Source organism: Trematomus bernacchii, unplaced genomic scaffold (assembly GCF_902827165.1).
Source record: "Trematomus bernacchii unplaced genomic scaffold, fTreBer1.1, whole genome shotgun sequence".
NCBI classification, from domain to species: Eukaryota; Metazoa; Chordata; class Actinopteri; order Perciformes; family Nototheniidae; genus Trematomus; species Trematomus bernacchii.
The window spans coordinates 2,873,707-2,898,817 of NW_022987840.1; the positions used below are offsets into that span (position 1 = coordinate 2,873,707).

General features: G+C 39.3%; 2 protein-coding genes across 2 annotated transcripts in view; both read right to left on the reverse strand.

Moving 5' to 3' along the window:
• Positions 1-25,111, reverse strand: part of LOC117500508 — a 182,873-nt gene that overhangs the window by 61,891 nt on the left and 95,871 nt on the right. The window contains exons 24-25 of the mRNA XM_034153379.1: positions 17,576-17,752; positions 12,412-12,520 (exon numbers count right to left, since the gene is read on the reverse strand). Coding sequence (XP_034009270.1) covers positions 12,412-12,520; positions 17,576-17,752 — 286 coding nt within the window. The remainder of the gene's footprint in view (positions 1-12,411; positions 12,521-17,575; positions 17,753-25,111) is intronic.
• LOC117500514 lies at positions 17,944-24,762 on the reverse strand. Its single transcript, XM_034153396.1, has 5 exons — positions 24,635-24,762; positions 19,275-19,563; positions 19,004-19,044; positions 18,436-18,715; positions 17,944-18,175 (listed from the first exon to the last, which is right to left on the reverse strand). Exons 2-5 carry the CDS (start codon positions 19,552-19,554, stop codon positions 18,093-18,095), a joined length of 684 nt encoding a protein of 227 aa, XP_034009287.1. The 5' UTR covers positions 19,555-19,563; positions 24,635-24,762; the 3' UTR covers positions 17,944-18,092.

Consider the following 25,111-nt stretch of genomic DNA (forward strand, 5'->3'; position numbering starts at 1 on the left):
AATATAATTTATATTTTATCTATTCGCCAAAATAGTAATACTATAATGATAATAAATACTGTATCGTATAGTAATGAAACGTAAAATGGCATTTAACTGATGAGGTATTTTGCTGGTGAGAGATTTTAGTTGCTTTAGCGTGTAGAAGCTAGTAAGCCTGGATTTGTTTTAGATAGGGACAACATGTTTCAGACCCTATTTTCCTGTTCCATGTTAAAATAAACCATTTTCAGTGGTACCGCTGAGACAGAGTAATGTTTTTGGTCATGGAAAATTAGGTATAGGTCATGGAGAAGTCATTGAGAAGCATTGGTGAATAAGTGTATGAACCCTGATTAGAACATTTGCATGTTGAACTACATGCTGGATATCTTCCCCAGCCTCAAGGAAATACAATAAAATAAATGGATTCATAATTTTAAACAATTGATATAAATGTATAAATTAATGTTTGGTGCAAACATTTCAAATTTAAATTCTAAAATAGAAATTGAACGTAAACTATATCAAACACCACATCCATGGCAATTAACCCATTTTTGCCCGCTATTTAAATTGACTTTGGTTGAAATTATTACAAATATTCATTAGGGCTGTCAGTCGATTAAAATATTTAATCGCGATTAATCGCATGATTGTCCATAGTTAATCGCGATTAATCGCAAATTAATCGCACATTTTTTATCTGTTCTAAATGTACCTTAGAGGGATATTTTTCAAGTTTTTAATACTCTTATCAACATATGAGTGTACAACTATGCTTTATATGTTTGTTTATTATCATTTGAACAATGACAAATATTCTCATGAATATTAAACACAACAACCTCTGAACATTACAAATATTCGCCTCAATTCAACCTAGAACCTCTCTCATACAATACTGTGTGTGTGTGTGTGTGTGTGTGTGTGTGTGTGTGTGTGTGTGTGTGTGTGTGTGTGTGTGTGTGTGTGTGTGTGTGTGTGTGTGTGTGTGTGTGTGTGTGTGTGTGTGTGTGTGTGTGTGTGTGTGTGTGTGTGTGTGTGTGTGAATGTGGAGGATCGTTGGAGCTATGTGCAGCTCAAGGCATATATGCCTGTGTGTATGAGCTGTGTTGCGGCACTATCCGTGCTGAGTGTGCTGTCTGGCTACCTGCATAAAGTCAAGTGCTCGGCGCAGTTGTCGGCGAAATGTCGCTCCTCTGTTTTCATTGAAACAGCTCCTTATATCCGTTAGCTCAGCTAGCTAGCACCAGATGCTAACAACAACACGTAAGGTGTGCTTCGCTCGCGCCACACATACACACACCCTCCCGGTCCTCCCGATGGCCAGTCCGGGCCTGCCGGTGAGCGTGGAAGTGTGGTCTGCCACAAGCGGGCAGCAGGAGCGGGGCTGTCAGCATCAGCTTGTAGATGGTATTTTAAACTCGATGCGCTCTGAAACTACGGCGGCCGAGGACAAAAAATACACATGCGTTAATCGCGTTAAAATAATTAGTGGCGTTAATTTTTTTTTGCGTTAACGCGTTATTAACGCGTTAACTTGACAGCCCTAATATTCATATTATATATATATATAGCATATCATTGATGCAGTCTTTCTGAACACTTTTAAAATAAAATACTGCAAATGAAGAATATTTTTAACCCTTTAACAGCCAGCCAGCGCCACCATTTGGTAGAGCTCATTTTGTGTCTTGATATCTTGTTGAAAAATAAATAAAAAAGTTTTACTCCATCTGATTCAGCCAGCTCTACCATTTGGTTGACATGTTATGCACAAAACAACCTCTAGATGTCACTGTGGTTCGAATAGAAAGCCCTTCAGCTAGCTTCAACTGAGAAAGTTGGCATGCTAAAAATCACTGCTGACGAAATCACTCTTTTTGGTCAACTTTTGTAAGGTAACCATGTCATTTTTGACATATGTGTCAGAGCACTGAGTGAACAGAATCAGATAACTTGATGCACAAAAAAAGTTTTAACAAGGGTGTAATTATTTTTTTGAAAATATGCTCAACCAACCGGTCGAATTGGCCTTTTATGGTAAACTAGCAATATGACTTTTTCAGAGTTTCAGAGATGTTTTCCAATAAAATATGGTAAATAAATGGCTAGATTTGTGGTAATATTACTACATCTAGTACTGCCTTATGATTCTCAGAGTGAAAGAGTGATAATAATTCATAAAGCAGCTTTCATGCATGGCATTCAGCCCGAAGTTGCACACAGATGAGCAAGTTAGGCCAACACAGGATATAGACATTTGCTGTTAGGCCAGTGGTTTCTTGTTAGGCCAATTCAGCATATACAGTAAGATGAGCAAGTCTTTTTTTTTTATTATGAAAAACACTAAACATTACTTTTTTCCTTTTTTTACAATTATAATTTATTATCTTTTATGAATATATCTATATATTGCTAATTTTTCATAAAATAATTTTTTTTATTTCAGTTTGTGTTTTATTTGAGTTTGATGCATACAAATACTGCACTGTATGATGATTGTTGAAAATGCACTTTTACCATAGAAGGCCAGCTCGACCAGTTGGTAGTCTGGCTCAAAAAAACAAAACTGTGTGGTCAGTCAAAAAAAAAGAAATGTGTTTGTGGTTAGTTGTGGCCCATTTGATAAAAAAATGCAAACAAATAATTGTTCCATAGCTTTTTTCTTAGTCTGGCAGTTAAAAGGTTCATGTTCTGCACAGATAGTGCCTTAACTTGAATTTGAAAACACGTGGCAACTTTATTAATACAGCAGATGAAAAGATTTGTGGAAGGATAAATTCTTCATGGGCTTCAATGGCTCTCGAGATAAAGGGCGTTTTATGGTTGCTTGTATTATCCTCAGATAGAGGTTTGTTTAAATAACTAGTGACATTTTAATAAATATTGCATAAAAGGGCATATATATATATATAACCTGGCCGGCTTAACCAGTCTGTATTTCTTCAAGCACCACAAGATTCAGAGTTTATAAAGTAACTACACAGTAAAAGTACTTCATAGTACTTGTGGGGGTTTCACTAGTACTGAGTCCAACAGGATCAATCTCACGAAGAACTAATGACAACAAAAAAGAATTCCCTCATCAAACTTAGCAGAAGTGGCTTGCTTTTGTTCTCAGGAGGGGACTTTGACAGAGTATTTCTCAAAAAATACACAGTAAAAGTACTTCAATGTATTGTTAGTAGCAGGCAAACTAATACCGAGTCCAACAGTGTCAGTTTTATTAAGAACTTGTGGTAAAAAATATTTGTAAAAAAAAAAAAATGAAGAGCAGCTGATTTGAAAAAACAACGTGGAGAGACGGCTGAGTGACCGCAGTGCAGAATCGCTGTATAGTTTAAATCTCCTAACAATGTTGTCCATTTTAGACATAGACTTATTATATTTACAGCCCTTAATAACATTCATTTTCTGGGCTCAATGTGTGTCTTGGCCGTTTTCGTTGTTATCGCTGAATTCACCTTGTTTCCCCTTGTTTATAATATTCAGGGTTCTTACACCTTTTCCAAAGTCAAATTCAAGCACTTTTCAAGCATTTTCAAGGTGCATTTTCAAGCTTTTCAAGCATCTTACAGCTGTTGTAAATTACATATTTATATACACATACTTATACTCAAATGATTATTTCCCTACCTCACATTAAATCAGATGTTCTTTATGCTATAAACAACCAAATGTGTGTTTCATAATAGCATTCTACATGAGGATGAACAATTAAAATTTTTAGAAAAGAAAACTAAGTTTAATATTTCAAAATGTGTGACCCATCTGTACGTAGACTGGGCATCCCATATAACCTGGCTGAGCCAATATAAACCAATCAGCCAAATAACTTTTCAATACTATTTTTGAGGTACTTTTAGGTTGGCAGTAAACACAAGTCAGAGGTAAATGGTTTACTTTTACTCCACTACATGTATTTAATACCTTTAGTTACTTTACAGATGTGGATGAATGATGTGAAATATAATCAAGTGTTAAATCAGACTTTAGTTCCACCTGGAGTAAATTCACAAGCTACTCTGTAGTATACAAAGTCATTCAAACTAGCTGCACCTTTACCAGCTTTGAGAACACTTTAATGATCAATCATTATAAAACATATCATATACAATTATTAGGGATGCTCCGATCGCCAATTTTGGGGCCGATCGCCGGAATCAGCTTGTTCCAGAGGTAGATCAAATAGCTAAGTGTGTTAGGTCTAACTCTTAATGTGTGTTCTGCTCCGCTCACCGGTCCGTCACAGCGGGTGGAGCTGCAGGATTTCTGCTTCACACACACGTTGCATACCGCTATTTTATTGTCATTTTCGGACACTTAAAATACTGCCAGACTAGTGAAGCCATTTTGGCGAGCTTGTTTTGCCGCGCACAGAGAAAAGTGTCATGTATTTTACATGCAACGATAGCCTAATCTAAAATGCTCTACTACGGCGTACCTTTCGTGTGGTGTGTGGCTCGTCAGCGCAGACTCTCGCATCGTTATTGTTGCACACTTTGCAGGAGGCTAGATAGATAGATAGATAGATCGTACTTTATTGATCCCAAATTGGGAAATTGTTTTTGTTACAGCAGCATAAAAGGCATTTTACAATAAAACAAAATATACAAGAATAGAAATAAAATAAAATAAAATATAAAATAAAATATAAAATATACATGTCAAAATACAAAATAGAAAATATACATACAGATATTATATATATATATATATATATATACAAATATATATATATTCAAAATATATGGAATTATGGAGTATTAAATATGAAACAGATTATGTGTGAGTAAAATGTACAAGGTGGTTTTATTTCTAGAGAAACTATGGAGCAGAGAGTTCTCTTCCAGCCAGAGGTGATTTGTTGTACAGTGTTATTGCAGTGGGCAGGAATGTTTTCCAGTATCTGTCCTTGTGACAGGGGAGCTGCAGCATTCTGTTGGAGAAGGAGCTCCGTTGACTGTCCAGCTGCAGGTGGAGAGGATGGGTGGGGTTATCCATGATGGACAACAGCCTGTTCAGTGTCCTCCTCTCCACCACAGCTTCAAAGGGTTCCAGCTTGATGCCGATGACTGACCCAGCTTTCCTGATCAGTTTATTGATCCTGCTGGTGTCACCGGCTCTGATGCTGCCCCCCCAGCAGACCGCAGCAAAGAAGAGTGCACTAGCCACAACAGACTGATAGAAGATCTCCAGCATCTTACTGCATACGTTGAAGGATCTCAGCTTCCTCAGAAAATAGAGTCTGCTCATCCCCTTCTTGTACACAGCGTCAGTGTTGATCCTCCAGTTCAGCCCATTGTCTAAGTGCACTCCCAGGTACTTGTAGACCTCCACAACTGCCACATCCTCTCCCAGAATGCACAGGGGCAGAGGAGGAGATGTCCTCTTCCTCCTGAAATCAATGACCATCTCTCTGGTCCTGGCCACATTCAAAAGCAGATGATTTCTTCCAGTCCACTCAACAAAATCACCCACCAGCGCTCTGTACTCCTCCTCCCGTCCATCCCTTATACACCCTACCACTGCAGAGTCATCCGAAAACTTCTGCAGGTGGCATGACTCTGAGTTGTATAGAAAGTCAGAGGTGTATAAGGTGAACAGGAAAGGAGACAGCACAGTCCCCTGTGGGGCTCCAATACTACCAACCACCACATCAGACAGCACACTGCCCAGCCGGACGTACTGTGGTCTGTCCGTGAGGTAGTTGGTAATCCAGGAGATGGTGGACGAGTTTACCCTCATAGCCTGCAGCTTGTCACTCAGTAGCCGAGGCTGGATCGTGTTGAATGCACTGGAGAAATCAAAAAAGGTGATTCTCACAGTGCAACCCGATCCATTCAGGTATGAGTGAGCACGCTGCAGCAGGTAAATAATGGCATCGTCCACCCCCAGGTGAGGCTGGTAGGCAAATTGCAGAGGGTCAAGGAATGATCTCACCTGCGGTCTGAGATGGGCCAAGACCAGTCTCTCAAGCACCTTCATCACATGAGATGTGAGTGCTACAGGGCGATAGTCATTGAGCCCAGAAGGAGTTGTCTTTTTAGGGACCGGAACAACGCATGATGTCTTCCACAGCACCGGGATGGTCTCCAAGTGCAGGCTCAGGTTGGGCTTGACCCTCGTCTTAGCCATGGCTTGTATTTGTCTTCTGCTAGCCAACGCTCGTTGACACGGCAACCTCCTGGCATACTGTCATCTATCACTCTCATCAGAATGTCCAGGTCACACGCGTAACAAAAACACTTGCCGGTCACGCGCATTGCGCGGGAAGGTCGGAGCGGAGCTGTTTTATGTAAAAGCGAAGCAATTAAGCGCGCTCAGACTTCTTTATTTTCTTTTAATCTAAAAAGCGAAGTAAAGCATTTACAATTTCAAGCACTTTATCCCAAATTTAAGCACCATTCCCAAAATTCAAGCACTTTTCAAACCTTGAAAACACCTCGTACAATTTCAAGCATTTTCAAGGATTTCCAGCACCCGTACGCACCCTGAATATTATCAACGTTCCAAGCAAACGAGTGCTTTTGTTTTGAAATCACTTCCGCGAGTTTCGCGGCCCCCCCCCCCCCCTCGCTACATTGACCATTAGACCATTTAGTAAGGTAAAAAACAAAAAGCAAAAACGCCTCGCAGACACTCTTCCATTTACGTGTTTAATAAAGAAAAACAAATGGTCCGTAGATACTAGGGGTGTTGAAAATAATCGTTTCTACGCAGGGGCGGACTGGCCATCTGTAGAATCTGGAGAACCACAGAACGGCCGGTCGTCAAGGGCCGTTGACGGCCGGCCGGCCCATTAAAAAAAATGTGTTTAACGTCATCTTTTAAGTTGCGCTGACGGCCGACAGAGGCCGACAGCGGCCGCTAATGCAGTTGTGTGATTCTTATCTGTCAAATAATCACACACGAAGAAGAAAAAAGACCGGCCACACGGAGAGAAGGGATTAGACGCCGAGACAGGGAGAATGAAAAAACATGGTTAAAAATCAAAGAAAACGGTGGGGGCGAGAAGGCAAGAGGAAAAATGGTGAAGTCACTCGCAGGTGAAGCATATAAATGTCGCAAATTGACAGACCTTTTTGGCAGCAGCGCTGCCACAAGCACTATCATCAGCAGCTTAGAACAAGTGCAAGATGATGAAGAGAATGATGAGGGCGCGAGTTCAGATACAGCCAGCCTCCAGCGTTCATGATGAGGGACAGAGAGTTGAGCTGGTGGAAGAACCAGCTCAACTGGCACATACAAGAGCAGGGCAAGAGCAAGAGGTGGGTGAGAATTATCCCTTGAACTGCATAAATGCAGCCTAATAAACAGCTGATTTCTAATAACTAATAACAAATAGTACTGTATGTTTGTGTGTTTACTGTTTTACGATGTCCCATGTGTTTAAGACATCTGAGGAGTGTCCGCCCTCTTTAGGTGAGAATTATCCCTTAAACCAGGCGGCGCGTGAGGCTCAGGTTTGGGAAGGCTAAATAACTTTTTTTTACCTGACGCTGCCCGCCTCCGGCGTCTATAGAAAAGAGATCAACTCAGTGAAAGCACCGCCTGCTGACCAATCAGAGCTCAGTGTGCGAAGTTTAAATATATCAAGTCATATTACAGGATAAAGGAAATACAGTTTAAACTGCCGTATGCAGAGAAGACGCCAACGTGTCGCACTTATCATTCATATCACATCATCAATCAGATCATCGATCATATAATATCACAATATTTCCTTATCTGAGTCAGCTTCTCGAGCCGTATCTGGCCGTGCAACACTTACATTGTCACATATACTGTATGCAGAAGTATTATTTTAAGCAACACATTATGTTGACGAAACACTCAACTCAAATGTAATTAAAGTCAGATCCACTCGTGTCTTATGGGGCAGTGATATCATAAAACTGTTGTACGCATTCAAACACTCGGTAGCCTAGTTTATTTATTTTTTAACCAGTTGTTATATATTCACCTTGCAGGTGCAACTATGTGGCTTGTATCCTGGATTATATGTTTAAGTCATGGATGTTTAAAGTTCATATTTGTCTAATATTAGTTTACTTTTCATTAATGAAGTATGATGCTGCACTGTCAGTACACTTGTCCCTGTTTGTGACGGTCAAATGTAGCTAACCCCACCCCTTTCACGTGCTCTCAGCTGGAGAGAGAAACCCTGGCTTGATTTACCGAGTTGATAACCAGCGTCGTAGGACCGCTTAGCGAGATCTCGTTTGTTAGGGTTAGTTAAGATAACTCAAACATATCCAGGGTCTGTTGAACTGGCTTCGTAGTACAGGGCACAAGTGGCTGCATAGCAGCGCTAATGTCAAAGACACAAACATTATACATTATATTTTTATTTTACCAGGATGCAGTGACACAATTATTTAAGGCTTAGCCTTCCCTAACCTACAGTACCTGCCGCCCCTGCCTTGAACTGCATAAATAGTAGGCTATTGTAAAAAAGATTCTGATGCCACCGCCCCCCACCCCCCGAATGTGGCTGGTCTGGGTCAGATTCCAGGGCTGAATTTTAGTCCCAGTCCGCCCCTGTTTCTACGATGCATTGCGATGCGGACGTGGACGATTCGGTATCGATGCAGTGACGGAAGATAACCGATTATAGCGTAGTAACGTTGCTTCCTGATTTTCCGGCCGCGGCTTTACTATAATGTTTTTTTTTCTTCTGTCACTTTAATATCAAATCGGTCGGTGACGCAGAGATCAGGGAACAGACGTGACAGCGGCACAGCGGCACCAAACACGGAGCAGTCTGCTTTATCCACCAACACAAGAACACCAGTCCAGAACCAACAGCAGAAGGACCCGCTCTGAATCACTCCGTGTCGCTGCGGCTCAGAGACACAAGGATTTATGTTTTTCAAAAATAATCGCGTTACAATCATGTCAGGTTTTTGGTGGATTTAATTAAGTCTTGGATTGCAGAGTATGAATGTCCTCTAGCAATTTTCAGACGATATTATTATATACGTGTGTAAAGTTTGTGAAGGCAGGAGGAAAAAAGCTTCCGCGATCACCGTCTCCTCTCCGTTCCTCCAAACCCCGCCCCCTCCCTGAAAATAATGAGTGACAGGCTGATAGTGACCCGATAGAAACTTTATTATTCACTTAATCACTGATTGAGATATAATGAAGCTAACTTAATCTCATACATTCATGGGATTTATGTAACAGTAAGACAGAGAATGTAAGTGTGCACCCACATGCAGTATTTTTGTTTGTATATGCTGTTGTAAATACTCCTGTTGTCTGCTGTGTTCAGACTCAAGTCCTGTGTGTGATGCCACATTCAGGACATTCAGTGTCCTTTTTTTAACAGAAGACCGTTGCTAGAAGCTGCAGCTAGACTGCAGAAACATACTACCAATAGAACCAATTCGTTTTTAGTTTTTGAGGATGGAACAACTTCACACACAGATATAGGGAGGCTAGACCTATACAATTAATTTATTTTGGTTTATAAATTAATGTCAAGACATTTATGTTATTGATTTCTGAAGCACTTTCTAAATAATAAAAAGAGAGTTCATATGTATTTACTGCATGTATGCATTGATGAAAAATAAGCCATGTGCAGTAATATAGAAAATTGAGGATGCAACGCATTGGTATGAATCGTGATGAATCGTGATGCATCGGGATATCGAATTGAATCGAATCGTTGACAGGATAATCGTAATCGAATCGAATCGTGAGACCAGTGAAGATGCACAGCCCTAGTAGATACACGGATTAATCTCCCTCCATCATGTTGATTTGAATCAGAAGTTCTGAACATGAGCCCGCCCCGCTCGACCTTCTGAGCCAATCACAGCGCGATAATGACCTGCCTTCCGTTTCAACCATACTCCTTCCGTTTCCACTATACTTTCTCTCACACATACATGCATTCTTCTCTTGCATACATATATTGTCTTCATACATACATTCTTCTCTTGCATACATATATTGTCTTCATACATGCATATATTATTTATAATATTAAATGTAAACATTGAATGAATGTGCATGAGAGCAAAATGTATAAATATGAGCATTACAATATATGAATATGAGAACAAAATGTAAAAATGTGTGAGTGAAAAACGTATAAATGTGTGAGTGACAATGTATGAATGTGTGCATTGAAATATGATAATATGAGAGCAGAATGTATGAATGTGTGAATGTAAATATATACATGTGTGAGAGTGAAAATGTATGTATGTAAAAGGAGAATGTATGTATGTAAGAGTGAAAATGTATGTATGTAAAAGGAGAATATATGTGTGTAAGAGTGAAAATATATGTATGTAAAAGGAGAATGTACATGTGTAAGAGTGAAAATGTATGTATGTAAAAGGAGAATATATGTGTATAAGAGTGAAAATATATGTATGTAAAAGGAGAATGTACATGTGTAAGAGTGAAAATGTATGTATGTAAAGGGGGAATATATGTGTATAAGAGTGAAAATATATGTATGTAAAAGGAGAATGTATGTGCGTGAGAGGACCAGTATGAATTACGGCCTGTACGGCCCCTCATAGTTCACCAAAACGATTTTCTCATTTTTTTCAGGTCACACAGAACGATTTTAAAAGCAATGCATTTCTATTGGTAGTATGTTTCGTGCCTGCACCACGTCTTTTTGTCCGGTCGGGTCTTGGAAGACCGGAAGCTGTGTGGTTCATAAAAACATTTTCTCTGACTTTTTTTGCCGTCCGTGAGGAAAATAAATGGGGCTCAGAGCCTCAGAACACTGAAATCTGTATTTTTTCCTTCTAATTTGTTATTATTTACATTGCTTTTAAAATCGTTCTGTGTGACACGAAAAAAATTGGAAAATCGCGTTGGTGAACACGAATCAATAGATTACATTTCGTGACTATAACACGAAATGCCGTGAGACTGGGTTGCATATGCACCGCTAAACTAAGGCGTGACCAATCGAGTGGAGGCGGAGGTTGGGTAAATGCACCGAGTGCCACATAACCACCGGTGTTGTGCCGAAATATGCATGCCCGTCGAGATATGCATGCACCTCGCGGGAGCGCGCACAGCTTAAAGCGAAAACTCCCAGACATTTCAATGATTTGTACGGCAAAGTACGGTTTGGAAACTATATCATTTCCTTTTTGGTTCATCAATGGTGATAAATAATCTGAAGTCTATAGTTTATGAACATTAAAAGGTAGGGTAGGTAATTCACTTCAGAAACACTTTGTTATATTCCATGGAATGCTCTTAACATCCCGATAGCAATGAATACATTAAATGCTTTGACAATAAATACATAAAAAAATGTCATCTGTGGAAGCCGTAGCGCTGTAAAAAGCACAACCAATTATTTTAGTCGGCCCGGCTAAAATACCTGCCTGTCAGCCTTCCATCTTGTGCACAAACTTATCTCGTGCCCTCATTGGTCATGTGCGCGTTCGTGTGTGTTGGAGGAGGGGCTCTGTAAGGAAGTCTGAAGGAAGGGGCTGATTTTTTTCGGTTGTGTACTTTCAAATTCTAGCGCACTCAAGCTGGTTTCTCAATTCTTACCTACCCTACCTTTAAGATTCATTCATATTTTTATTTTAGTAGCATTTCCTTGATATGATTGGTCTAAGTTTGCAAGGTTTATTCGATTAATCTTTCATTATTTCTCAGGGCAAATTCTCGTGTTCTTTTCGCTGTGTTTTTAAGCATTTCAGACAGCTTTACTAAACTGTTATTCTAAAATGAGGTTTTGAAATGTGAAAAAATTAATGTAACGTCCACTCTGTCAAATAAAGTATGTGCTGATAACACCATTTAATGCACAGTTTGATTTGAAGTGTCCATAGGAACAAAGTTATTATGTGGAAGCATTATTTGGCAACGCTGGTTTTTTAGCTGCAGAAATATAAATCTGCAGAAATAAAATAAATGAAGATGTATAGTCTACAATAGCTTCATATCTATTTACAAACTCTCACACAACTCGTGCAGTATAATCCAAGTCTCATTTATCCTGGCACGAGCTCACTACTTCCTTAAAACATGCATTTTCACTAAACCTTCCTGTTTTATACATTTCAATGCACAGACGGGTACTCCACGTGCAAGTATGAGACTGTTGATGCAGAAGTGTTTTAGAGGTTAGGTTGTTTTGATAAAGTTGAAATGTTATTAAACCTGGGCCCCCATTTACTTCAATTCATAAAGACGTTTTCAATGTTTTGATGAATTACTCACAGTGGAGGCATGCAAGAAAACAGATGTCTTCAAGAATTAAAGAGAACTCAGGATGAGTCATTGTAATACAGAACAACTGGTTATTTTGAGAGTGAACTATTCCTTCAAATCTAAAAAACTCAAATACATAAGCATTGCAACAATTACAAAACTCATGACTATGAACTCTTCTGTGTGATGTAGCAGTTTTTGTTTTCTTTCTCTTACCTTTGAGTCTTAAGATAGTCTCTGATAATCTCTCCACTAGATCAGTTCTGTCCAGGTCCATTAAAACCTCCCTGGTCACCTCCACAGACTGCGGACCACAGGTCTCCACCATCTGATCCACTACTAGACAGAGTGCACTTGCTGTCCGATAGGGATATCCATGAAAGATGCATGATATGCTCTTCTGGAAGTACGTGAACTGCAGCAAACACTGAAATCTGTGGAGCTCATGATCACTCAAATCCTTCAGAGCTTTAAAAAGGATCTCTTTCTCTGCTGCAATTGGTGCCTGAACAAATAAACAGATGGTTAAGAAAAGGTGTGATTTCTCTATGGAAATAAATATTACTTTGTTTTCATTTGATGAAAGAGGATTTCCTACAATTTTGACAAGATCTCTCAAGTCAAAGACACACTAACATCAGTTCTATTAAATATGTTTCTCTTTTTTCTTGACGAATGCACATTTGTATATGAGTGTTCAGACTTCAGTCTGCTAATCTGATCAGAACATCAGTGGAAGAAAAATCATTTTCACAGAAGAGATCAACCTTAAAAATTGTTTGGTTTGCATCATAATGTTTATGTTCAAGATGGATATGGTTAACAACTTGCATCTATTGAATGAAAGCTGTGATGTGTAAAGTCAGACTCACTCCCTCGGACTGTGCAGGTCGATGTTCATCCACAGAGTACATCTCTGAAGAGAGAAAATATATTTAAAATTACTTAGAAGATTGAAAACGTATTCAACATAAGAGAATATAATAAACTTTAATAAGGCTCAATTACTTTGATTGATATACATTCATTTTCTTTTAAACAGTCACAGTCTTAAGCATTTAAACACAAGATTTTTTGTTGAGAGTATGTGCCTGTTGATCATTTAATTGTTTGCATTTAATCCTGTCCCAATTATTTTTTATATTTCACATTGATGACACCAAATTCTTTTTTATAATGAAATATAAAATGTCTTGGATGAAACGTTTATGAAAATATTGTTTATGGGATGCAAGGTTATTTCTTTCTTCTTTGTCTTACCTTTGAGTTCTAAGTTTGTAAACCTCTGCCTGAGATCAGTCCTGTTAATGTCCTTCAAAACCTCCATGGTTATCTCTACACACTGTTGGCCGAAGATCTCCATCATCTGTTCCACTGTTTGAGCTCTGCCTGTTAAGGGACTCAAAATCCATGGAAAATATCTCTGCTTCTTCTTGGAGACAATTAAATCCAGGGTCTGCTTGAATTTCTGAAGATCCTCGTTTCTCAAATCATTCAGAGTATCCAAAAGCAGATGTTTAACAACTGCCATTGTTGCTACCTGAAATAATCAATACATTCATTAGACATGTGTATATTCCTCTTGGACAATTACAAATGTGTCTATTTGCATCTCATCCCTTTTAATGTTTTCCCTTTAACTCTTATGCTGCATTCACACCGGACGCGATGCGATGTTTGGGGGCGGCGCGATTACATGTAAAGTCAATGCAGAGACGCGGACAGACGCGAATTCGCTCCGACGGCGTCGGTGTCCGGTGTGAACGCAGCATAAGAGTTAAAGGGAAAAACGCAGCATTATGCTGCATTATTATAAACTGGTTAGTTGTTGTTGGGTTTGACAGACAGACAGACAGACAGATCATCATAGATAAGTCAATCTTGTGTTTGGATCATATCATTATCTGTTGAAGGAAAGGTGTGTTGTAGAAAGTCAGACAGATGTGACATTACTTACTTTCTGGATCACTGCAGGTCGCTGTGCCTCTGAGTGTTTGTCTGAAGAGAAAAGAGGTGGAAATAAACCAACTCAAATAAATGTTACCCTCTCCCAAAATATTAATCATTGTTATGATTAGTCATTAAACATATTGTGTACACTAGGATATACACTACCAGTCAAAAGTTTGGACAAACCTTCAAATTAGAAGTTTTTTATTTATTTTAATGTTTAATACTTTGTAGATTAATACTGAAGACATCAAAACTATGAAAGAACACATATGGAATTATCTAGTTAACAAAAAAAGTGTAAAAAAATCCAAAATATGATTTTTATTTTATATTCTTCAAAGTAGCCCCGTATTGCCTTGATGACAGCTTTGCACACTCTTGGCTTCTCTCAGTCAGCTTCATGAGGCCGTCACCTGGAATGGTTTTCAATTAACACGTGTGCCTTGTCAAGAGTCAATTTGTGGAATTACTTGCCTTCTGAATGTGTTTGAGACCATCAGTTGTGTTGTGCAGAGGTAGGGTGATGCTCAGTGGAAAGCCCTATTTGACTACTGTTGTAATCCATATTATGGCAAGAACAACTCAACTCAGTAAAGAGAAACGACCGTCCATCATTACTTTAATAAATGAAGGCCAGTCGATCCGGACATTTTCAAGAACTTTGAATTTATCCTCAAGTGCAGTCGCAAAACCCATCGAACGCTTTGATGAAACTGGCTCTCATGAGGACCCCCCCGGGAAAGGAAGAGCAAAAGACACCCCTGCTGCAGAGGATAAATACATAACAGTTACCAGCCTCAGAAACCACAAATTAAAGCACCTCAGATTAGAGCCCACATCAATGATCATAGAGCTCAAGTAGAAGACAATCTCAACATCCACTGTTCAGAGGAGACTGCGTGAATCAGACCTTCAAGGTCCAATTGCTGCAAAGATCCACTACTGAGGATGAACAACAAGAAGAAGAGAATAGTTTGGGCCAAGAAACACAAGGATTGGACATTGGTTCCAAACGCCATGTCTTTGTGAGACGCAGAGAAGGTGAGCGGGATGGTTTCTGCATGTGTGGTTCCCACCGTGAAGCATGGAGGAGGAAGTGTGATGGTGTGGGGGTGCTTTGCTGGTGACACTGCTGGTGATTTATTCAGAATTCAACGCACATTTAACCATCATGGCTACCACAGCATTCTGCAGTAGCCAGCAAAATAGAAATCATATTCTGGATTTTTTAACACTTTGTTGTTTACTTGATAATTCTATATGTGTTCCTTTATAGTTTTGATGTCTTCAGTATAAATCTACAATGTAGAACAAATTAAAATAAATGAAAAAACTTCGAATTTGAAGGTGTGTCCAAACTTTTTACTGGTACTGTAAATACATTGTAAATCTATGTTTCCTCTATATTTAAAACTTAAAAAGAAGAATACAGAGCTTATTAACTTGGGATAAACAGGTTTGATGATTTAAAGATGTTTGTGTTTTATTAGTCTTACTTTTGGGTCCTGAGCTGCTTTGTGACAGCCTCTGCACCAGATCAGTCCTGTTCATCTTCTCAAAAGCCTCAGTGGTCATCTCCATCAGTCTGTGCTGGCTGTGATCTTGCACCAAATAAAACACCATGTCCTGCCTGTCTCTCATCATGTGCCACCTTGGTGAGATGTCTGGGTGGCCTTTGTCAGAGAGAATTTGTCTCAGGACCCTCTTAAAACTCTGTAAATCCTGGTCACTCAAATCTTTCAGTGTTTCCAGAAGCAGCTCTATGACAGACGCCATCGTTTCCACCTGGTAAAATCAAAGGAGATGTTAATGGGACAAAAGAGCAATTTCTCAGCTGGAATGATTACAGATTATTTTGGTTTACAACTCGTCAGTGTCAGTGTTTTGCAAGAGTGGATGTGGTAAGAGAACATCAGCCATGTCACTCACAACGTATCAGTACACTTTATATTGTTCATCCAATTCATCACAAAAACATTTTCTTTTTGTATAAATGGCGTGTTTGATTCATGACTTTATTTGACCTCCTAGGTAACTCTTTCAAAGGCTGTGGTAGAAGAATTACGTCAGGCGTCTTGATTTAACAACTGAGATGCAGTTTAACCAGTTGCATGTTTTTATTTTGGTATAAAAGAGTAAAAATCACTATCTATATTTTTGCATCAGTATTGTGAATTTCTCTTTCTGAATTTTAGAAAAACAACTCATGAAGAATGTGCTATAATTTCCCCTCCAGACAGACGTAACACAAATTATTAACACTACTCATAAATAACATTGATGCCTTAGAACATACAGTATGTGTACCTAACTTGGCGTGATCAGATTATTTCTGTAAGAAAACTATCCGAGACCAAAATATGTTTGTATCATGAATAATGTTCAGGAAGGAGATTATTTTCAGTCTTCTAAATCTACTGAGTCAAAGCTGCACTGGGTGGAGTCAGAGTGATGGGACATTACTCACACTCTGGATCAGTGAAGGAAGCGGTTCCTCTGAAAAGAAAAAATGACACACGACTGATTCAAAATCAGACTATGGACAACTTTAGTCAGATTGAGTTACTTTTGAAAAAAATAACGTAATATGAATAATTAAACTGCAAAATAACACTCAAATATGGTTCATGCTGGCATCATTAAAATCAATCACAAAGAGTGAGAGGTTTGCCATTATATTATTAACACCCATTAAAGGAACACTACACCCACAAAATGACCTTTAAATAGAAATGACTCCTGCCTTGTTACCTTTAATTCTTCAAGAAACAAAACAGATACAAATGTTTATTAATCAGGAGCTGTGTTTAACAACAGAACAACTTTATTATCTGTAAAATTAAAACTATATAAAACATCTATTTACAAACTCCCAAACAACTCGTGCAGTAGAATCCAAGTCTCATTTATCCTGGCACGAGCTCACTACTTCCTTAAAACATGCATTTTCACTAAACCTTCCTGTTTTATACATTTCAATGCACAGACGGGTACTCCACGTGCAAGTATGAGACTGTTGATGCAGAAGTGTTTTAGAGGTTAGGTTGTTTTGATAAAGCTGAACTGTTATTAAACACGCCCCCATTTACTTCCATTAATGAAGACGATCTCCATTTCTTTATTTGTAACCCACAGTGGAGGCATGCAAGAATTAAAGAGAACTCAGGGCGAGTAATTGTAATACAGAACAACTGGTCATTTTGTAGGTGAACTATTCCTTAAAATAAAATAAACTCAAATACAAAAGCATTGCAACAATTACAAAACTCATATGAACTCTTCTGTGTGATGTAGCAGTTTTTGTTTTCTTTCTCTTACCTTTGAGTCTTAAGATAGTCTCTGATAATCTCTCCACTAGATCAGTTCTGTCCAGGTCCATTAAAACCTCCCTGGTCACCTCCACAGACTGCGGACCACAGGTCTCCACCATCTGATCCACTAGCTGGAGTGCACTTGCTGTCCGATAGGAATATCCATGAAAGGAGTAGGATATGCTCTTCTGGAAGTATGTGAACTGCAGCAAACACTTAAATCGGTAGCGCTCATGGTCGCTCAAATCCTTCAGAGTTTTCAAAAGGATCTCTTTCTCTGCTGCAATTGGTGCCTGAATTCAACAGATGTTTAAGAAAAGGTGTGATTTCTCTATGGAAATAAATATTACTTTGTTTTCATTTCGTCAGTCAGTGTTTCAGACAAGAGGATTTTATAAAATGTTTACAAGATCTCTCAAGTTAAAGACACACTAACATCTGTTATATTAAATATGTTTATCTTTTTTCTTGACTAATGCACATTTGTATATGAGTGTTCAGACTTCAGTCTGCTAATCTGATCAGAACATCAGTGGAAGAAAAATCATTTTGACAGAAGAGATCAACCTTAAAAACGGTTTGGTTTGCATCATAATGTTTATGTTCAAGATGGATATGGTTAACAACTTGCATCTATTGAATGAAAGCTGTGATGTGTAAAGTCAGACTCACTCCCTCGGACTGTGCAGGTCGATGTTCATCCACAGAGTACATCTCTGAAGAGAGAAAATAAAGTGAATGTCTAACACACAAGATCCCAGCAACTAAACTAAACTACTTCAACGTAAAACATTCTGTTTCTTGTTGAGACTGTGGTCTGTTGGTATTTTAATATTTTAATATTTGTCTAATGTTTGCATAAATTCCTGTTCCATGTTTTTTTTATACTTCACATTGTTAATGACTACAGATTATTTTTTATACTGAAATATAAAATGTATGTGATGTGAAGTTATTTGGTTTTCTTTATGATTACCTTTGAGTTCTAAGTTTGTAAACCTCTGCCTCAGATCAGTCCTGTTAATGTTCTTCAAACCCTCCATGGTTATCTCTACACACTGTTGGCCGAAGATCTCCATCATCTGTTCCACTGTTTGATCTCTGCCTGCTGAGGGACTCCAAATCCATGAAAAATATCTCGGCTTCTTCTTGGAGACAATTAAATCCAGGGTCTGCTTGAATTTCTCTAGATCCTCGTTTTTCAAATCATTCAGAGTTTCCAAAAGCAGATGTTTAACAGCTGCCATTGTTGCTACCTGAAATAATCAATACATTCATTAGACATGTGTATATTCCTCTTGGACAATTACAAATGTGTCTATTTGCTATAAACTGGTTAGTTGTTGTTGGGTTTGACAGACAGACAGACAGACAGACAGACAGACAGACAGACAGACAGACAGACAGACAGACAGACAGACAGACAGACAGACAGACAGACAGACAGATCATCATAGATAAGTCAATCATGTGTTTGGGTCATATCATTATCTGTTGAAGGAAAGGTGTGTTGTAGAAAGTCAGACAGATGTGACATTACTTACTTTCTGGATCACTGCAGGTCGCTGTGCCTCTGAGTGTTTCTCTGAAGAGAAAAGAGGTGGAGATAAACCAACTCAATTCATTTTACCCTCTCACAAAATATTAATCATTGCTCTGATAAGTCATGAAACATATTTTGTACACTAGGATATAAATACATTATAAATATACGTTTCATCTATATTTATAACTTAAAAAGAAGAATACAGAGCTTATTAATTTAGGATAAACAGGTTTGATGATTTAAAGATGTTTGTGTTTTATTAGTCTTACTTTTGGGTCCTGAGCTGCTTTGTGACAGCCTCTGCACCAGATCAGTCCTGTTCATCTTCTCAAAAGCCTCAGTGGTCATCTCCAGCAGTCTGTGCTCGCTGTGATCTTGCACCAAATAAAACACCATGTCCTGCCTGTCTCTCATCATGTGCCACCTTGGTGAGATGTGTGGGTAGCCTTTGTCAGAGAGAATTTGACTCAGGACCCTCTTAAAACTCTCTAAATCCTGGTGACTCAAATCTTTCAGTGTTTCCAGAAGCAGCTCTATGACAGACGCCATCGTTTCCACCTGGTAAAATCAAAGGAGATGTTAATGGGGCAAAAGAGCAATTTCTCAGCTGGAATGATTACAGATTATACAGATTATTTTTCACGGCCGATTCAACATGTTGAATCGGCCGTGCGTCGGCCATGAAAGGCCAAATAAGGCGTCTCACGGCCGACGGTGCGGGACACACCAAATTGAGTTTGGGCGACAGGGCACGCTTCGTCGTCCGACTAACGAGTGGAGCCTCGCAGCGGCGAAATCGTGCTGCGCTACACTAATTGCGCCGCATAAGCGCATAGGTGCGCCGCATTTTCGGCTCAGTTGAGGCACCCTCCGCAAGATGAGGCCCCCTCCGCAAGGTGAGGCCCCACGCAGTCTGCATGATCGGCCTGTAGGGAGGGACGGCCCTGAAAGCTGGTAAAGGTGCAGCTAGTTTTAATGACTTTGTATACTGCAGGGTAGCTTGTGAATTTACTCCAGGTGGAACTGAAGTCTGATTTAAAACTTGATTATATTTCACATCATTAATCCAGATCTGTAAAGTAACTAAAGGTATTCAATACATGTAATGGAGTAAAAGTACACCATTTACCTCTGAACTGTAGTGGAGTAGTAGAAGTACAAAGTAGCATCAAAGTCAAGTAAAGTACAAATATCTCAAATTGTACTTAAGTACAGTACTTGAATAAGTGTACTTAGTAACTTCCCACATCTGAAATCAGATATATGACTTCAAGTCATGTGATAATTTCTTAGTATTTGATCCTTCAACTTGGCCTCAGGAAATGCAAGGACTTCACAGTTTTGGCCACACATTTTGGAGAAAGCAAATCGGAGGCTTAAAAAGAGACAGGGAGGGGCATCTTCATCATCTTCATCATCTTCATCATCTAGCATGCAAGAAGTGTAAATAGAGGACAGTGAAGGAGACACTGAGGAGGACCACGCTTCGTGTGGGGTGAGTACCAAACGCTGTCTCCTAGTACTCATCTGAGTAACTCACTAAAAAAGTGATGTGCACCCCTGAATATAATACATTAACCGTGCTTTCCCCAGTATGGGATTAGTTGTGTGTCATAAAGATAAAGCAACACTTTCTCAGAATCAAGCAAAACTAAGAGTTTAAGAGAAAAAATAACTGAGTCAAGCAAAATCAATTTAATTTAAAAATAAATACTATAAGTTGCAAACAAATCATTTGTGTAATCATTTAAACTATAAGTATTTTTTCTTTGTTTTAACATATCTTTTTGTTTGCAGTTCTTGTTGCTTCTTTCTCAATGATCAGACTTTTGCTCTCGCTGCAGCTCTCTCGTTTGCGCTCCCTCATTTTTTGTTTTCGATTCTGACACAAACATCCAAGGTGGGCGGGACTTTCAGGGGTGCGTCCCCATTGGCTCCTCAGTTTTTGAGTGACAGCCCAGTCCTCCAGCGATTGTACAGTGCAGCTGAGAGCTGCAGCGAGAGCAAAAGTCTGATCATTGAGGAAGAAGAAACAAGAACTGCAAACAAAAAGATATGTTAAAACAAAGAACAAAGACTTATAGTTTACATCAGGCATCCTCAAAGTCCGGACTCTGGTCCGGATCCGGACCGGACCACCACTGTCTCCGGACTCTGAGTAAATTATACTTTTCATATGTATTATCTGTATTATCTGCGAGACATCGCCACAACGCAACGAGTCAAAATTCTCCGCTATGTCAACTGCAAACAGCGCTCTGCATGTCCGATTGATCCACAGTCTGGAGCGATGTGTCTCTGTGCGACACACACACACACACACACACACACACACACACACACACACACACACACACACACACACACACACACACACACACACACACACACACACACACACACACACACACACACACACACACACACACACACACACACACACACACACACACACACACACACACACACAGCGATCAACGCTTTGGTCCAATCACATTCAGCCTCCCGTCAGCGTTTTTTTCCCCCACCAACAGTCTGCGAATCAGAGGCACAGGAGGGCGGGTCTTCGCGGAATGAAAATACGTGTGTCGTCTCTTTCTACCTGTCTGAGTCAGCGCGGGAGTTTTAAAAAATAAATAAAGTCAGAGCGAGAGTTGACAGCGCATCTAGTTGCATGTAGTAGTTTCAGCTGTAGCCTAGTGTAGCTAGTAGAAGAAAAATGGCATGTTCGAAGATGACCAATAAAAGAAAAGTTGACAGTGAAAACCGGCAATTCAAAGCTGAATGGACTGAAAAATATGCGTTCATCCTCCCTCCAGCGAGCACCAAACCAATGTGCCTAATATGCCAAGAAACGGTAGCTCTTGTGAAGAGTGGCAATTTGAAACGGCACTATGACACGAAACACAGTTATTTTGAAGCGACCTTTCCTCAAAATTCAGCGGTAAGAACCACAAAAATAAATGGGATGAAATCCTCATATGAAGCTGCAAGCAGGATCCTTGTTACATCTATGTCACAACGAGAAAAGGCAACTGAGTCCTCACTCAGAGTGGCATGGGTGTTGGCTAAACACAAGAAGCCATTCTCTGATGCAGAAATAATTAAAGAATGCATGACTGAAGTGATGGAGACCATGTTTGAAGGCAAACAAAAAGAGGAAATAACAGCTAAAATCAAGCAAATCCCCCTCTCAGATTCCACAGCAACCAGAAGAACGGAAATACTGGCTGGTGATTTGATTAATCAGCTTTGTGATGGAATCAAAAATGCACAGTGCATTTCCTTAGCTGTGGATGAGTCCACTGACACCACTGACAATGCTCAGTTGCTGGTGTTTGTGCGATTTTATGATGAGGCAAAGGGGGAGTTTGTTGAAGATGTGTTGGGCCTTACAGACCTCAGTGGACACACAAGGGGGGAAGATATTTATAAAGCCATAATGGGAATGCTGAATGAAAGAGGGATAGATCTAAAGAAAGTGGTGTCAATTGCTACTGATGGAGCTCCAGCCATGATGGGGAGAGAGAGAGGACTGGTTCAGCGCCTGAAAGATCACCACCCTGACCTGATCTCATACCACTGCATAATCCACCAGTCTGTCCTTTGTGCACATCTTGGAGAAGTGTACTCTGAAATCATGGCAACAGTGATGAGACTCATAAACTTTTTGAGAGCATCATCTTCACTGCAGCATCGCTTGCTGCACACATTCCTGACAGAGGTCAATGCAACTTTTGATGATTTGCTCCTGCACAACAACATCAGATGGCTGAGCAAAGGCAAGGTCCTGGAGCGTTTTGGGGCCATTAGGAAAGAGCTGCAAGTGTTTCTGTCAGAGCAAAAGAGTGCAAAAGCAAAACAGTTCATGGAATTCATGCAAAATGAAGAGAAGATGGAAGCTGTTGCATTTTTGGCTGATATAACATCTCATCTCAATGACCTAAATCTCAAGCTGCAGGGCAAGAACAACACAGTGTGTGAGCTGATGTCAGCAGTGCGTGCTTTCCAGAGGAAACTGGAGCTTTTCAAAAGTGACCTACAGGTAAGCCTTTTTAATATTTTCTACCACACACATTCCCTGGATTCCAATGAACACCTTTTTGATACTTTATCATACCCTTTTAAGCAGTGCTCCTTATATATTTGTCTTATTTTTTTTTTTTTTCCTACAGGAGGGACTGCTCCACTTCCCCAAACTTTTGGAACAGACCAAAGGAGAAAATCGTCCTCAGAATCATGTTGAATTCCTGGAGAGGCTGATCGAAAACTTCAAGACTCGCTTTGATGACTTCAGATTAGGAAAACAAGTCCTACTGTACATTGAAAACCCATTTCTGGTCAGAAATGTCAGAGAGTTCTTTGCAGAAGCACAACAAATCTTCCCATGGGCCAGTGCTGCTTCTCTGCAAAGTGAGTTGATTGACCTCCAGGAAAACCTTGCACTGAAAGAGGCTGACTGTGACACTCCCACCTTCTGGACAAAGATGGTCACTGCAGCTAATTTCCCTCTCCTGCATAAGATGGCACTTCACATTCTCACAATGTTTGGCTCAACCTACAGGTGTGAGTCTGCATTCTCAAGAATGAACATGGTGAAGAACAAGTACCGCAGCCGACTCACCAATGAACACTTGCATCAGTGTGTCCGCCTGGCCATCACTCCTTTTGTGCCAAAGTTCAAAGTCTTGGCAACAGACCAAAGGTGCCACTTCACTTTTTTGTTTTTGCAACCTCGTGTTAAGAATCGTGTTGCAATTGTTTACAAGTTTGACTGACCGTATTAAACGGACCTTTGTCGTATTGAACATTTTCTTTGTGGACCTTTAAGATTTGTATTTGAGTACCCCTGGTTTACATGATTACACAAATGATTTGTTTGCAACTTATAGTTTTATTTTTTAAATTAAATGTATTGTGCTTGACTCGATTTGTTTCTTCTTTTAAACTCTTAGTTTTGCTTGATTCTGAGAAAGTGTTGCTTTATCTTTATGACACAAAACTAATCCCATATTCCTGAACCTCATCATGACACTAGAGAGGACGGCAGGATTGTAATTTCCCGTGTTCAGTGAATGCAATTATTATGTAAGAATTTATTTCCAAGGCGCACCTTCATATGATCATTATAGTTATAAAAAAACAAGAGAATAAATGAAAAACAGTTATGAAATACTATATGACAGTAAAACAAGAATACAGTTTAAAAGGCTAGTGATTTGTAAAATATCCATAGAGAAAAAGAAAATCTGTTTACAGTTCTGTTTCATATGGGTGTTGAGAGATGTATCCATAGATCTCTTAATTTTGCTTTATTGCATTTAACTTCAATATTTGAAAACAAATCTTCTAAAGCTAAACAATTTATTATATGGTTTAAAATTAACATTTGAATAATAATATATAATATAAAATGTATCTCAGGCACAATGAAATGAAATAAAAATTATATATAAAAAAATAAAATGTGCAGCACCCCCCTTCCCGCGCCCCAAAGCTTAATAAAAAGCCCAAACACAATATTAATAAAAAAAATGACAAAGATAATAGAGCAGATAGGACATATTGGAAATAAAATGGCAGCATTAATAAAAAATAAAAAAAAGCTGTTAAACAGATAATTTCTTACCAGTATTTGAAAGAATGTCACTGACTCTGCCAGACTCAGTCGTCACACAGACATTACATAGCTGCACTTTTGCTTATATAACATCTGTGTGCAGTGGTGAGGCTGGAGGGATGGGTTCAGAGCCCACATGTGAATTTACAACTGAAATGAGAAAATCTAACATAATACAAACACATAACATTTCCAAATGTGTAGTATTGAACTCCAACAGGCATTATCTATCAGACAGCTCCCTCTAGAGCCACAAAAGGCTTTGTATAACTTGTTTTACTCATGCGGCAGCTACTTTACAAGACTCCTAAACAGACTGGATATCTAAACATTGCTGCAGTTCCCCTTTAAATGTATAAACTGTACTTTCATCACCAAGTAAAGTCCTGCCTCCCTTCATCCAAACATACAAGTAGGTAAGGCTAAACAATTAGTTCATACAAATTGAGGTTGGTTAATAAAGCAACGTTTGTGGATAACGTCAAA

Excerpts from the sequence above, each read along its gene's own strand:
- LOC117500514 (XM_034153396.1), bottom strand. The coding sequence starts at position 19,554 with ATGGCGTCTGTCATAGAGCTGCTTCTGGAAACACTGAAAGATTTGAGT. Across the intron at positions 18,716-19,003 it reads GACCTGCAGTGATCCAGAAA|GTAGCAACAATGGCAGCTGT; the intron begins GTAAGTAATGTC and ends TGATTATTTCAG. Across the intron at positions 18,176-18,435 it reads TACAAACTTAGAACTCAAAG|AGATGTACTCTGTGGATGAA; the intron begins GTAATCATAAAG and ends TTCTCTCTTCAG.